This window comes from Sinocyclocheilus grahami, unplaced genomic scaffold (genome assembly GCF_001515645.1).
Source record: "Sinocyclocheilus grahami isolate Dianchi unplaced genomic scaffold, SAMN03320097.WGS_v1.1 scaffold46.1, whole genome shotgun sequence".
Classification (NCBI taxonomy): domain Eukaryota; kingdom Metazoa; phylum Chordata; class Actinopteri; order Cypriniformes; family Cyprinidae; genus Sinocyclocheilus; species Sinocyclocheilus grahami.
Window position 1 is genome coordinate 356140 of NW_015505225.1, and position 12876 is coordinate 369015.

Below are 12876 nucleotides of genomic sequence, written 5' to 3' on the forward strand. Positions count from 1 at the left end.
ACAACTGTGAGTATGGCTTACAACATACAGGCTCCATCTATTTCATTTAGTAAGAAAGTTTTTTATGTCACTATGAGAAGCGCACAGAAGCACTAACAATATTCGGAGAAACTCACTGACCTCGACCTCATACTGAGCCTACTGAATGAGAACAAGCTAAAAATGAAAGCTATTTTACACTCTGATAGATATGTTGTGTTTCATAGAAGGGGACATCTTTGTGACGGCCTTCCTGTACAGCTGAGCCAGGAGCCGATCTGCTCTTCTTTGCTTTGGCATTCAATTTTAATGCTTGGGCGTTAATTACAATAAATTAGTCTGTGAGTGAGGCTGGTATATGGATAATGCGATACAAGCCGGAATGAATATCAACACAAGCCGATTATAATCACATACAGTGTATCTAAGGAACAATTAGGGCTGTCAATCGTTTAAAAGTTTGAATCAAACCAACTACAACGTATGCTGATGAATTAATCAAATTAATTCAAATTAGGCATATGAGGACAATATGCTGTTTGTTTAATTTCCATATCATTGAGTATGTCAATCAATCAACCTACAGTCCACAGTAAATCATTTGAGAGGTTGACTTGTCTGTCCAATATCAAGAGGATTTGTCAATTTATTCAGTCTGTGATATTTTGTTGAAATGCAAATTTTTTTTGTTGCCAGTTTACGCCATGAGCACCACATTTTAATGCACCATATGAGTAGTTTGAAAACAAATCTTGACAAAATTAAATGGTAAATTTAATGATTAACCCATAAATTAATTGTTTAATTCATAAATAATTATTACATATTATTAATTCATAAATATCATAACATCTTTGGGGAGTTACATTATACTTAAACTATAAATGATCTATTTTTTGCATGTTGATTGTGCCACATGATTTTGATTCCCCCCCCCACATATTTATAAACAGTGCAGCAGTTTTGATAATGTTTTCTAAAAATATTAAAAGAGTATGCCTAATAATAATAGGATTATTTTGAATAAATAAATAGATTGGACAAAAATGCGTAATGTCATTGACAAAATGTATATATGGATTAAAATGGAAAAAACATTTTTTTTATTATATTTAATGGTATTGAAGTATTGTGTCCAATTGACAGCCCTAATATCAACACAAGCTGATTATAATCACATACAGTATATCTAATAAATAACGCAACAACGCAATACTGCTGCTGAATGTTGTTGGTCACAACAAAAGAGGTTTCTATCTTCTCTAAGGGACTAAGGAGAGCAACGGGCAATTTGCCAAATAAATTACTTGGAATCAATCCATGAAAACAACCCAAGCGATCGTTCTGTGACTGAATCTTACATCGAAACTTTGTGTGTGGCTTTCTTTCAGACCTGCAGACAGAACGGCGTGAGAGAGTGCTGGCAATTAAAACTGAAATGAAACGAAAACAAAATAACCGTGGGTTCAGACCGTTCGAGAGACAGTGGCTTGTGGGTGTCCTGATGAAAGTGGGAACTTCAGTAAGAACAGAACAAGGCACGAAATTCTTAGCAAATGTTTAAACTGAACAAAACCGGCCCCAGCAGGAGGTGTTGGATGGTGAAGCGGCCTAAAATTGAGCTCTCCTAGTGCTCTGCCATCCCACACCCCGTCCGTCTCGATGGCAGCACCTTCTCCTCACCGTGTTTTCAGCTGCACAGGTGTGAATCCAGCCTGATTGAAACCCACAACCCCTACCTCCCAACCCAGCAGTCCACAGTTTGCTGTTCAGCACAGGAAGCTAGCAGGTCTAGTCAGAGTTAAATGTAGTACTCCTTCTTGTCATCCGAATTGTTGTGTCCCCCCTCTGCGTTGATGATGGCAGTGTCTGCATCTGCAGCATCGTCCGCTCCTTTGGCTTCATGGGTAAAGTAGGTACCTTAAAACAGGAACATTTGTCATTTCCACAGATAAAAAAAAAGAACAACCCAAAATCAAGCCGAAGTCAGAATCGTGCCTTTTGATTTACCTTTGTGTCTTGCAAAATATCGTCCGAGAACAATCAGGAGACAAAGCATGGCGAACACAACCACCGCGACAATGCCGCCGATGACGGCGTGATCGATTTTCTGTGGCGCTCCATCTGCTCTTGAATCTGCGTCGAAGAGAAACACAAACGCAAAGAAATGAAGGCACCTTCTCAATTGGGAATTGAGTGTGAGATTCCCTGCCAAATGATGTTATTCTGCTTTAAATAAATTCATTAATTGCACCTCCCTTATATATTCACAGTCATCCAAATTCAAATCAACACATGCCTGATGGCACCAAAAATGCGATCTTTAGACTAAAAACACCTCTCAGTGAATCTGGCAGACTGTTTTCACATACTCTTGTTTGTGACATTTCCAGTAAATGTGTAAATAGCATGACACAGACTAGCACATACTCAAACACAGTTTGTTTGGTTTGATCCTGAAACATCAGCTGTCTGAGCCAACACTGACACTGGGGAGATAAAGTTGCCAGCCTACGCTGGTTTGAATGGAATAAATCATAGATAGCATATATGCACGTTAAAATGTTTGGAAAAGAGAGAATGGAAAAAACAGATCTACCAATCACTATGGTAAAACACCCAATATGCATTTATAAAGACTGGCTGCATTTATGTGATAAAAAAATAAAGTAACAGTAATATTATGAAATATTATTAGAATTGAAAACAGGTTTTCTGTTTGAATATATATTTAAATGTAATTTATTCCTGTGATGGTAAAGCTGAATTTTCAGAATCATTGCTTCAGTCTTCAGTGTCACATGATCCTGAATGAATCATTATAATATGCTGACTTGGTGCATGTGGAAACCATGATGACTTGATTTTTTTTCTTGGATTCTTCACTTTCACTTTTGATAAATTTAAATCATCCTTGCTGAATAAAAGCATTAATTTCTTTTAATAAAATAAAATAAATAAATAATGAAAATGATATTTCTTACTGGCAAAGTTTTGAATGATAGCATATATATAGAGATGCATATTAGCCCCATATTGGATACTGGCTGACATTAGAGATTTATCTATTTGTTTTTTATGGTACTGGTCTATTTTGGTGCATTGTCACATTTAAAAGTTTCAGTGTTTCTAAATGTAATCTTTAGCAAATCTCAAAACGAATATCCATTTTTCATACTGGACATTATAATGCTGTTATTCCTAAATTCACTTGAGGTATTTATAGTGAATGCCTTCAGCTGTTTTATTTTGTAAATTTTGTAGACAACTTGCTGGTGCATTTCTCCATTTATGTATGTAGCAAAATACCTTTATTTGAGCTTTTGGTGCAGTGGCTTTGTAAGAGAACAGACAGAAAAATAAACCCTGCACACATTCTAATTAAGTTTCCTGATGAAGTGCCTAGCAACCAAACCACAAGAAAGAATGTAGACCTGAGAGCAAGGACTGAAAGTGCCTCAACAGAACCCAGACTGTATATTCCCTTCAATATTACTCATTCAGTTTTGTAATCAATAGCCTTTCATCAGACATAAGAGCGATAGAAGCTGCCCTTTTCCATTTTCAGAATCAACACAAGCTAAAGCTTCAGTGACCAACCTACCGTTTTTCATCAAACCACATCTGATCCACAACCAGCGGTTCTTTGGATTTAATAAGAACATGTAGAGCTCTAACCAATTAGCCTACCTAGCACATTAAATGACTGAATACATGTCAATGCCAACGACGGCGTGAAAACAAAATCTTTTGATAAACCCGTTTCTGCCTGCAGCAAAGCAACAGATCCAGCCCAGCAGGATGACACAGTCTACTAAGATGCAGCTTTGATATGAGCCACAGAGGTTTCTGCATTGATATAGGACAGGGAAGCCCTGCATTGCATCATGTTGCACCAGAGGCACCTCTCATGGCTCTGGCAGCCTGTTCCCAGTGCTAATTAGCATGAGACTAGGAATGAACACAGCGGAGAGGAGCACTGTCACATTCCATTCTCTCCGCAGTGCCGCCCCCTCCCGCTCTCCGCCGGCCCGGTTCCGCCCCTCCTCCCCCTCCTGCCTCCTGCTTGACACCAGCAGATAAATTAGCTGTCCAGAGTCATGGATCTCTTAGCCTGCTAGAGGAAATTTTGGGGTGAATACAATTTTCAGTGACTATAACGCACATGTGTAATGGAAGGCTCATATATGTTAGCGTTTAAGGTGAAACACTACAGGCAAAAACATTGTTTTTTCACGCACTGGTCAATTTTAAGATTTGGCTTTTCATAATGTGTTTATTCAGACTAGTGGGAAGAAACATGCAAAATACACTTTGGTGTGTTTATTGTATTTGCTATTTTCTCAAAATGAGTTTTTTTTCTTCTCATGCACTGCACAGAAATCTCCACTTCAGAAACACTTACATACACCAAACGGTTTTGACAGAGGGGGTTTGTATATATATATACTTTCCTGATTTTATACAACATTTTATTCCTAAAAACATGGTGAAAATGATGTAGACAGCATTTTCTGATTTAGGTTATAAAAAGAGATATCAAAAATCCCTTCTGTAAACACCTTTGGTAGTATGTCGTAATTGGTACATATTTAATTAGATGTCTCACTTCAAGGGGGAAAAAAATTATGATATTTGTAATACTTTTTTTCATGTAATCAATCAGCCTAAGAAGTATGGTGATATCTATTAGTTTATTTATTTTTATTTTCATTTTATTACCCTATTCATCTGGGGTGTCTTGCCTCAAAGGAATAGATCACTAAAAAATTAAAATTTGCTTAAAATGTACTCCCCCTCAAGCCATCCAAGATGTAAATGAGTTTTTTCTTCATGGGAACAGATTTGGAGAAATTTAGCATTACCTCTGTAGTGAATGGGTGCTGTCAGAATGAGAGTCCAAACAGCTGATTAAAACATCACAATAATCCACAAGTAATCCATTAATAAGATGTTTTTTAATTTCAAAGTGTTGTTTCTGGCAAAAATACACGTCCTCTATCCATAAAGTTGCTTTTTCTAGTGAGAAAGCCATCTTGTCTGAATCAGGGGAGAAATATGCACATATCCAGCACTATTTACAAGCACAAAACGGTCCAAAACAGCTACTCTCTAAAAACATGCTGGGTTATTTTTTTTAACCCAAATGCTGTGTTCATCTTGTTGGGTAATTTTATTGGGTTATTTTTAATATTTGTACCCAGGTGCTGGGTAATTTTTCTGTAACTAAGTTGCTGGGTCATTTTTAACGCTGGGTTATTATCTTTTTTTAACTTAACCATTGGGTTGAGCCTGTCTCCGATGAAACAATGCAGCTGCTGAGTTACAGTCAGAGCATGGGCTTTTTGCGTCCTACAGGAGAGAGCGGTTCTCAGCACTGCCGATTTGGTGCACACTTTCCGGGAAATAAAGGTTTGTATACATTTTATTTAATTTATAAAGTCTTTACTGTGGTGCAAACTATATTATTTTACGCAACATAAGGACGAGATGTCAGCTGCGTCAGCAGCGGTCGTTTTGCACGATGGAAATGCCTTTTGCCGTGCATAACATAAATGGATTTTATTCGTTGTAATACTGAGTGTAATTTAATTTGATGTTCATTTTTAACGCTGGGTTATTATCTTTTTTTAACTTAACCATTGGGTTGAGCCTGCCTCCGATGAAACAATGCAGCTGCTGAGTTACAGTCAGAGCATGGGCTTTTTGCGTCCTACAGGAGAGAGCGGTTCTCAGCACTGCCGATTTGGTGCACACTTTCCGGGAAATAAAGGTTTGTATACATTTTCTTTAATTTATAAAGTCTTTACTGTGGTGCAAACTATATTATTTTACGCAACATAAGGACGAGATGTCAGCTGCGTCAGCAGCGGTCGTTTTGCACGATGGAAATGCCTTTTGCCGTGCATAACATAAATGGATTTTATTCGTTGTAATACTGAGTGTAATTTAATTTGATGTTAAAATATGTTCTCTAATCTCAGTACTGTTTGTTTATGGGCAGGTTTTGGAGTTAGTCATAGCATCTTTCAGCTACGAGTGAAGCGCGAGGCCGCGGTCTAAAGTTCGCAGTTCCCCCGCGAAAGCGCGAACAGCAGCCCTTCACCGGCTCAGATTTCAGCGACACACCGGCACGAGAATTAGCACTATTTCGGTGAAAAAGTGATTACAGACAATGGTTTAATACACTTAAATTAAAATGCTACTTTTAAATGTGCCTTTTTTATTTCTAAAATGCTTGTTAAACAAGTTTATGCTGTATTTACCCAAATAAATTCAATTTAACCTGTATTTTGTCCATGTTCTTGCTTAATAATAAATATTCATCTTTTGATTATTGCTGTTGTCTATAGTAAATCTGTGTGTGATTTTTAATTTCCAGCCCATTTAAGCCAGCAATATAATAATTTGTAAACAATAGATGACTTAAATAAAACTACCCAGCATGGTGGGTAAAAATGTTTAACCCAACCAGCTGGGTCAAAATAACCCAGCATGTGTTCTTTCCAATATTTACCCAGCACTGGGTTGCCAAATAACCCAAGTTGGGTTGTTTTTAACCCAGCATTTTTTAGAGTGTATAAACAAATATGTCGGTGGATTTCGAATGAACTTTTTTCACCTGAGGAAGTGTTATTATGAATTATTATGAACAGCTTTTTGCTTTACAAAACATTAACCGATAGACTGGAGTCGTGGATTATTTCTGGATTATTGTCTGGGTTGTCATTCTGATGGCACCCATTCACTGCAGAGGATCCATTGGTGAGCAAATGATGTAATGCAACATTCCTCCAAATCTGTTCTGATAAACAAACAAACTCATCTACACCTTGGATGGCCTGAGGGTTAGTACATTTTCAGCAAATAAAATTTTTTTGGATGGACTGTTCTTTTAAGATGTGACCTCCTGACCCAAGCTGCCATTTCATAATGTGTATTCTGGACTGGGGGACCACAAGTCCAAACGTGCGTTAAACGGCACGTGGTGGGCTTTACAAACCATGCTCATGTTAAGCAGGCGGTGGGATACGAGTGGGATTTATTAGGAAATAAAGAGGACTTTTGCCTGATTTACAGCCGGGTGAGGCGGGGGGAAGACTTATGCACTGCTGCAGGGCCAGAGAGCTCATGTTTTATGAGTCTCATTCTGCATCTGTGCTGAAGTGACTAATTAAACTGCAGGCCACTGTCATTGCAGCAGCTGCGGACCAAAGTGGAACGGCCAAGCGCTTGTGAGTGGCGAAGACACGAGAATATGAGGCTTACGCGTGACCGGCCAATATAGTGTGGTAGTCTTATAGCCTTCCTGTCTATTTCTGGTATTTCCCGCTAAAAGGCACTTCAAAAAGTAATCAGGGAAATCTTCAGGAACAGAGCTCACAAATCTGTTCGCCGGCCCGCTTTTATTGGATTTTTAAATCTAGATTCGAGTTTCCGCACAGGCCATTCCCTGGAGTTTCGTCTCAGGGCTACGAGAGAAAGCCACACTGATGAAATGAAAAGGGAAGTTTCTTTTTAAACAAATCACAGCTCACCCAAGGAGACCTAGGCGAAACAATGTGGCTAAGAAACGTAAATCACACGGCATTTGACTGAGGAACTGAACGACAGATTTTCTGCCGGCGAGAAGATTTAAAAAGAAAAAAACATTAAGGAGAGGTTGAACACGAACTCATTCGGATTCGGGCAAGAAAGGACCACGGTCCCGGGGTACAAAGGGAGACCTTTCCAAACAAAGATTGGACCCTGAGCATGTGGAGCCTTTGAAGCATGTTTTCCTGATAGAGTCTCTAAATTGAGCTCGCAGGCCACAGGGGTGACAAAGACATTTGCTACAATCTGCGACTCTCTGTGAGTTAAATCACATTCACATAGTGAAGTCAGCGAATGCAAAGCGCTGCCAAAATATGCTCTAAAAGCAGCCTGCTACATATGGCATATGGCTGGTGAGATTTTTCCCCTGAATTGTGTAGATGGAATGATAAATATGCCAAGAGTCCGGAGCAGACGTCTACAGTGTGTCAGTGAGAGGCCTTTTCATATCGAACTCACAGCCATTCAGCTTTTCTGAGTGACTTGCTGCACGCAACCGGCTTGGTTTGTAATCACAAGGAAACATTAGTCAACTTCAAATAATAATTCATTTCCTTTGCACTGCAATCAAAGCGGAAAACTCTCAATCGGAGAGAAAGCCACTTCCGTGCATTCCCTTCCCTAAACCGCTCAAATGGAGCGCGTCCTTTACATCGGAAAGAAAACAGGGGCTTTGAACCAGGGAGACTGCAGACGTGTCGTTTACTCCACAATGAAAAGAAGTGGCATCTTTGATAAAATCAGCCAGACTTATTTTGGCACTTCGCCGCCTGCTGAGCTATCTTTGGCAATTGGACTAAAGAAGTGTTGAAGTTATGTAGCTTTTTTACAAGCAATGGAGAACTTCACACATTCACTGAATTCTTCCGTTTCTGACCTTTATTTTGGCATTACGCTGATGCATTATTACTGGGTGAAAAGCATCTCTTTAGTACTGTTGACATGGGTGATGATGATAACAGAGCTCTTTGCTACAGTGCATTTGGCTCTTTATAGCTTTATTTACTATACTTTTAAAACTCAATGATATTTTTTATGTTACGTGGCCGTCCACTACATCATATTAAAAGCCCCCTCAGAAAAGGCTCAAGTACTCCATCAGCAACAGCAGGGTCGGCGCCAGAGCGCACAAAGTGAGGGGGCAGGCACAAATTATTGTGGGGGCCGCACTTTTTTGGGGGGGGGCTTTTTTCGACTGCTTTGAAAAAAAAAATGTTTCTGAAAGTAATTTTCAGATGCAACAGGGGGAAAAACGGGATAAACACAAACATGAAACTTGTAAATAAAATAGTCTGATATATAGCCTATGTAAAATTTAATAACATATAGCCTAGTTTGATATATGAACTGGGTCTTTGTCAAAGATTGCACGCGGTCGGAGATTCCCGTGTTTACAGCTCCATAAAATAACCTACTGGAAGCTCTGTAGTTTTGCTGTATATGCCTACAGATAAAATATTAAAATTACAAACACACAATAACATTTTAAGTTACTTTCATTTCTGAAAAAAAGAATGTAGGCCTAGTAATTGATGTTATAAATACACACGCCTGATTTTTGTTTTAATTATCCATCGTACATAAAAAAAGAAAAAATTGAAGTGAAGTGAATGTAACCAGATTTGGCCCAGACTCTGTTGCTATTATTAAAATGTTCTTCACATTTGGAAAAATGGTTCTTTTAGGAACTGTTCGCTGCTTTGAAAAATAAAATGTTTCTGAAAGTAATTTTCAGATGCAACAGGGGGAAAAACGGGATAAACACAAACATGAAACTTGTAAATAAAATAGTCTGATATATAGCCTATGTAAAATTTAATAACATATAGCCTAGTTTGATATATGAACTGGGTCTTTGTCAAAGATTGCACGCGGTCGGAGATTCCCGTGTTTACAGCTCCATAAAATAACCTACTGGAAGCTCTGTAGTTTTGCTGTATATGCCTACAGATAAAATATTAAAATTACAAACACACAATAACATTTTAAGTTACTTTCATTTCTGAAAAAAAGAATGTAGGCCTAGTAATTGATGTTATAAATACACACGCCTGATTTTTGTTTTAATTATCCATCGTACATAAAAAAAGAAAAAATTGAAGTGAAGTGAATGTAACCAGATTTGGCCCAGACTCTGTTGCTGTCTGTGAAGCCAAGCATAAGAATAGCCTACTAATGTAAAATTGTTAACCCACAGTAACAAACTTTAACAGATTAATCGCATATTTTCGTTTGCTGCATGCTTTTAAAAACACAATAACATTTTTTTTTTTTTTTGAGGAATCATCAATTATTGTAAATAAATAAATAAATATAGAACTAAAATGTTACACAAGTCTTACAAGTTAGTCATCTACTGGCCATAACTGCAGATAAAAATAAAAATGCAGATTGATCCAATCTGAATCAAACAAGCAAGACATTAGAGTTTGTTCAAAAGTCCATTTCATCTTCTATAAATATCAAACTACAAACATCAAAACATCTGCTATAATAATCGTTTCAATATATTATGCTTGCAAAAATTTATTTTGTCAGGATGCATGGCATTATTTCATTCTAGGTTTTGTTTTCGTGTTTTATTTACATCTTTTGCTACCTGCTCAGTGGAAGCTTTGCGGTAAACAGAATCTCTTGTTGCTATGGTAAGCAAGTCTCTAGCAAGGAAATGTAAGTGTGAATATCTCCACAAAGTACAATCTAGAAACAGTTACACACACTTATTTAATTAAACTTGACAAATACATGCACACATTGTGAAATAAATCCAAAGTAATGAATTCAGTGTGACTGGCATCGCAATATGCGAAAAATAACAGCTTCAAAACGAAGAGTGGCATGGCTGCCTCTGCTCGTACCCAAAAACAAAAACCCCGCAACTTTTTGTGCCACGTGTAATATGCATAATTCATGATAGGGCTATTAAGAAGTGCATGTAGGAGGTGTATTCCACATCTGGCTCTGGCCTACATTATGATTTACATGCACACAAGCCCCACAGCATGAGCACAGCTCTAGCCTCAGATTACCCCACCTCAGATGAGTGTACTATAACCTACATTCACACTGCCTGCTGAATGAGGGCAAGATGAGGATGGGAAAGTTCAGAGACTCAATGTAAAATGTCGACACATTTTACTTTTTAAACTCACTGTAATAAGTGCTAGAAATAAGGCTGAAGCCACAGGGATCATCTCAGTGGATGAGAGTCTCTGCGCTCAGTGTCTAACTGGAGGATCTTCATAGATAATGTAAGAGCCGCAGTGCTGTTAGATTTTTAATCAGTGTTGAGGTGTAACTAACTAAAAAAAACAGTGAGTTAAGTGAAGTGAACTTCACTTTTCAAAAGCATTACAGGCCTGCTGAAAGAAAAATATCCTACACCACCTCGGTTTGCTGGCTTTAGCTAGTTTAGGCTGAGTATAGCTAGTTTACCAGCCTGAATGCATCCAAAACCACTCAAAAATATCTCTCTGTAATATGTAAGATTTGTTTTAAGTGAATCAATTCATCATATATGGTTCCTTTGGTCTATATGTAATGTAACTCTGAATCATTATAATAAATCACGCCATTCTAATGAATCGATTAATCCTAAAATCTCATATGTAGTGCTAGAAAGTCTGATTCAATTTATTGAATTGTTTCATCCTAAACTCTTACATTTGTAGCGCTGAAAAGTCTGATTCATTCTAATGTATCAATCCCAATGAATAGGTTCATCCCAAACTTTCTCATATGCTATAAATTCTGGTTGATTCTAATGAATCAGTTAATCTTAAACTCTCTCATTCAGAGTGCTGGAAAGTCTGTTTCGTTCTAATGAATCAAGTCATCCCAATGAATTGATTCATCCCATATTCTCTCATATGTAGTTCTATAAATACTGGTTGATTCTATTGAATCAATTCAACCTAATGAATCATTTAATTTTAAACTCTCTCATTCAGAGTGCTGAAAAATCTGATTCATTTTAATGAATAAAGTCATCCCAATTAAATGATTTATCTTAAACTCTGATTCACATTAATATCTGATTCATTCTAATGAACTGATTTCTAATGAACCGTAATGAGTCGGTTCATCCCAAACTCTCATATGTAGTGCTATAAATTCTGGTTGATTCCAATGAATCAATTCATCATAAATGCTCTCATAACTAGTGCTAGAAAGTCTGATTCATCCTAGTAAATAAACATTTTGATAGTAAATTAACATCCAAACACACTTTCCACAATCAAGACAGATTTTAAAATAATGTAAAGATTTGTTAAATGCTATAATAAATATTTGTGCACTGTAAATTTGTTTTATAGTTTTAGTAGTTAGTGTTTGATACAAACACCCTAATTAAAATCATTAATGTATGTAGTTTTCATTTTAAATTAAATAAAAGTTATACTAAAATAGTTATATAATCTAAAAATAGTCATTTTAAACATATATTTCCCCCAAAGCGTCAATATCGCTAGCTACTTTTTTGGGCAACTTGTAGTTGTAATTTAGTTGCTACCATTTCAAAAGAGTAGCTTGACTTTAGATTAACTACTTGAATTTATGAGTAGTTTGTAGTTTGACAAGCTGTACTTTCAAAGAGGCTTCTCCAACACTGTTGTTAATGCAGGGAAACACAAAACTGATCCACAGTAGTGTACGTTATTTGCTTGTCATTATGCTGAAAAGATTCGTTTACGGTTTGCAATTGAGCTAAATTAAAAAGACAAAACTGAATGAGTGAATATTTTGGAATACAATGCAATTCTAATTATCTAAAACACTGAAGCACATGCAACACAACAAACACCTGCTCAGCTCAATTTGCTTTTGAAATCTCTCTCACGGGTTCATCTCATTAACACACAATTACCTCTCAAACAAAGCAAGACAATGGCACACAGCGAAGAGTTCAGCGCTCCTCTTCTCACGTTCACAATGGAGAAAAAAAAACTGTTCATCTCACATCGGCTAATGCTTGAAACAATTCTGTCAGTTTTGGTTTTTGATTTCAGATAACGCTTGATTCATCCCAGCTGCAGACTGCGGTGGTCTGTGTCGTGAAGTAAAGTGCCATTTTTCATTGATGTGCCGTGTGAGTAGTGTTTTATTATGGCAGAATTCTGACAGTAGAGTGATAGAAAGGGAACTAAACATTGACACTGACATTGTCACAGGAGAGTGATGAGTGCATTCATCCTCCATTGATTCTCTGCAGTTGCGTTCCTTCTGGAGGATATAGACACTTTTGCTGGAACCTCTTCAACAAACAAACAAAAAAAAACTTCACCAATAACTGATGAAATC

General features: G+C 37.3%; 1 protein-coding gene across 2 annotated transcripts in view; it reads right to left on the bottom strand.

Moving 5' to 3' along the window:
- Positions 1-1122: 1122 nt before the first annotated feature.
- The window catches only part of cadm1b (cell adhesion molecule 1b), a 188611-nt gene continuing 176857 nt past the window's right edge, over positions 1123-12876 (bottom strand). For both annotated transcript variants that reach the window (XM_016268471.1, XM_016268469.1), the window contains 2 exons: positions 1990-2115; positions 1123-1899 (listed from right to left, as the gene is read on the bottom strand). In XM_016268471.1, the coding sequence (XP_016123957.1) occupies positions 1781-1899; positions 1990-2115 (245 nt within the window). In that variant the 3' untranslated portion in view covers positions 1123-1780. The remainder of the gene's footprint in view (positions 1900-1989; positions 2116-12876) is intronic.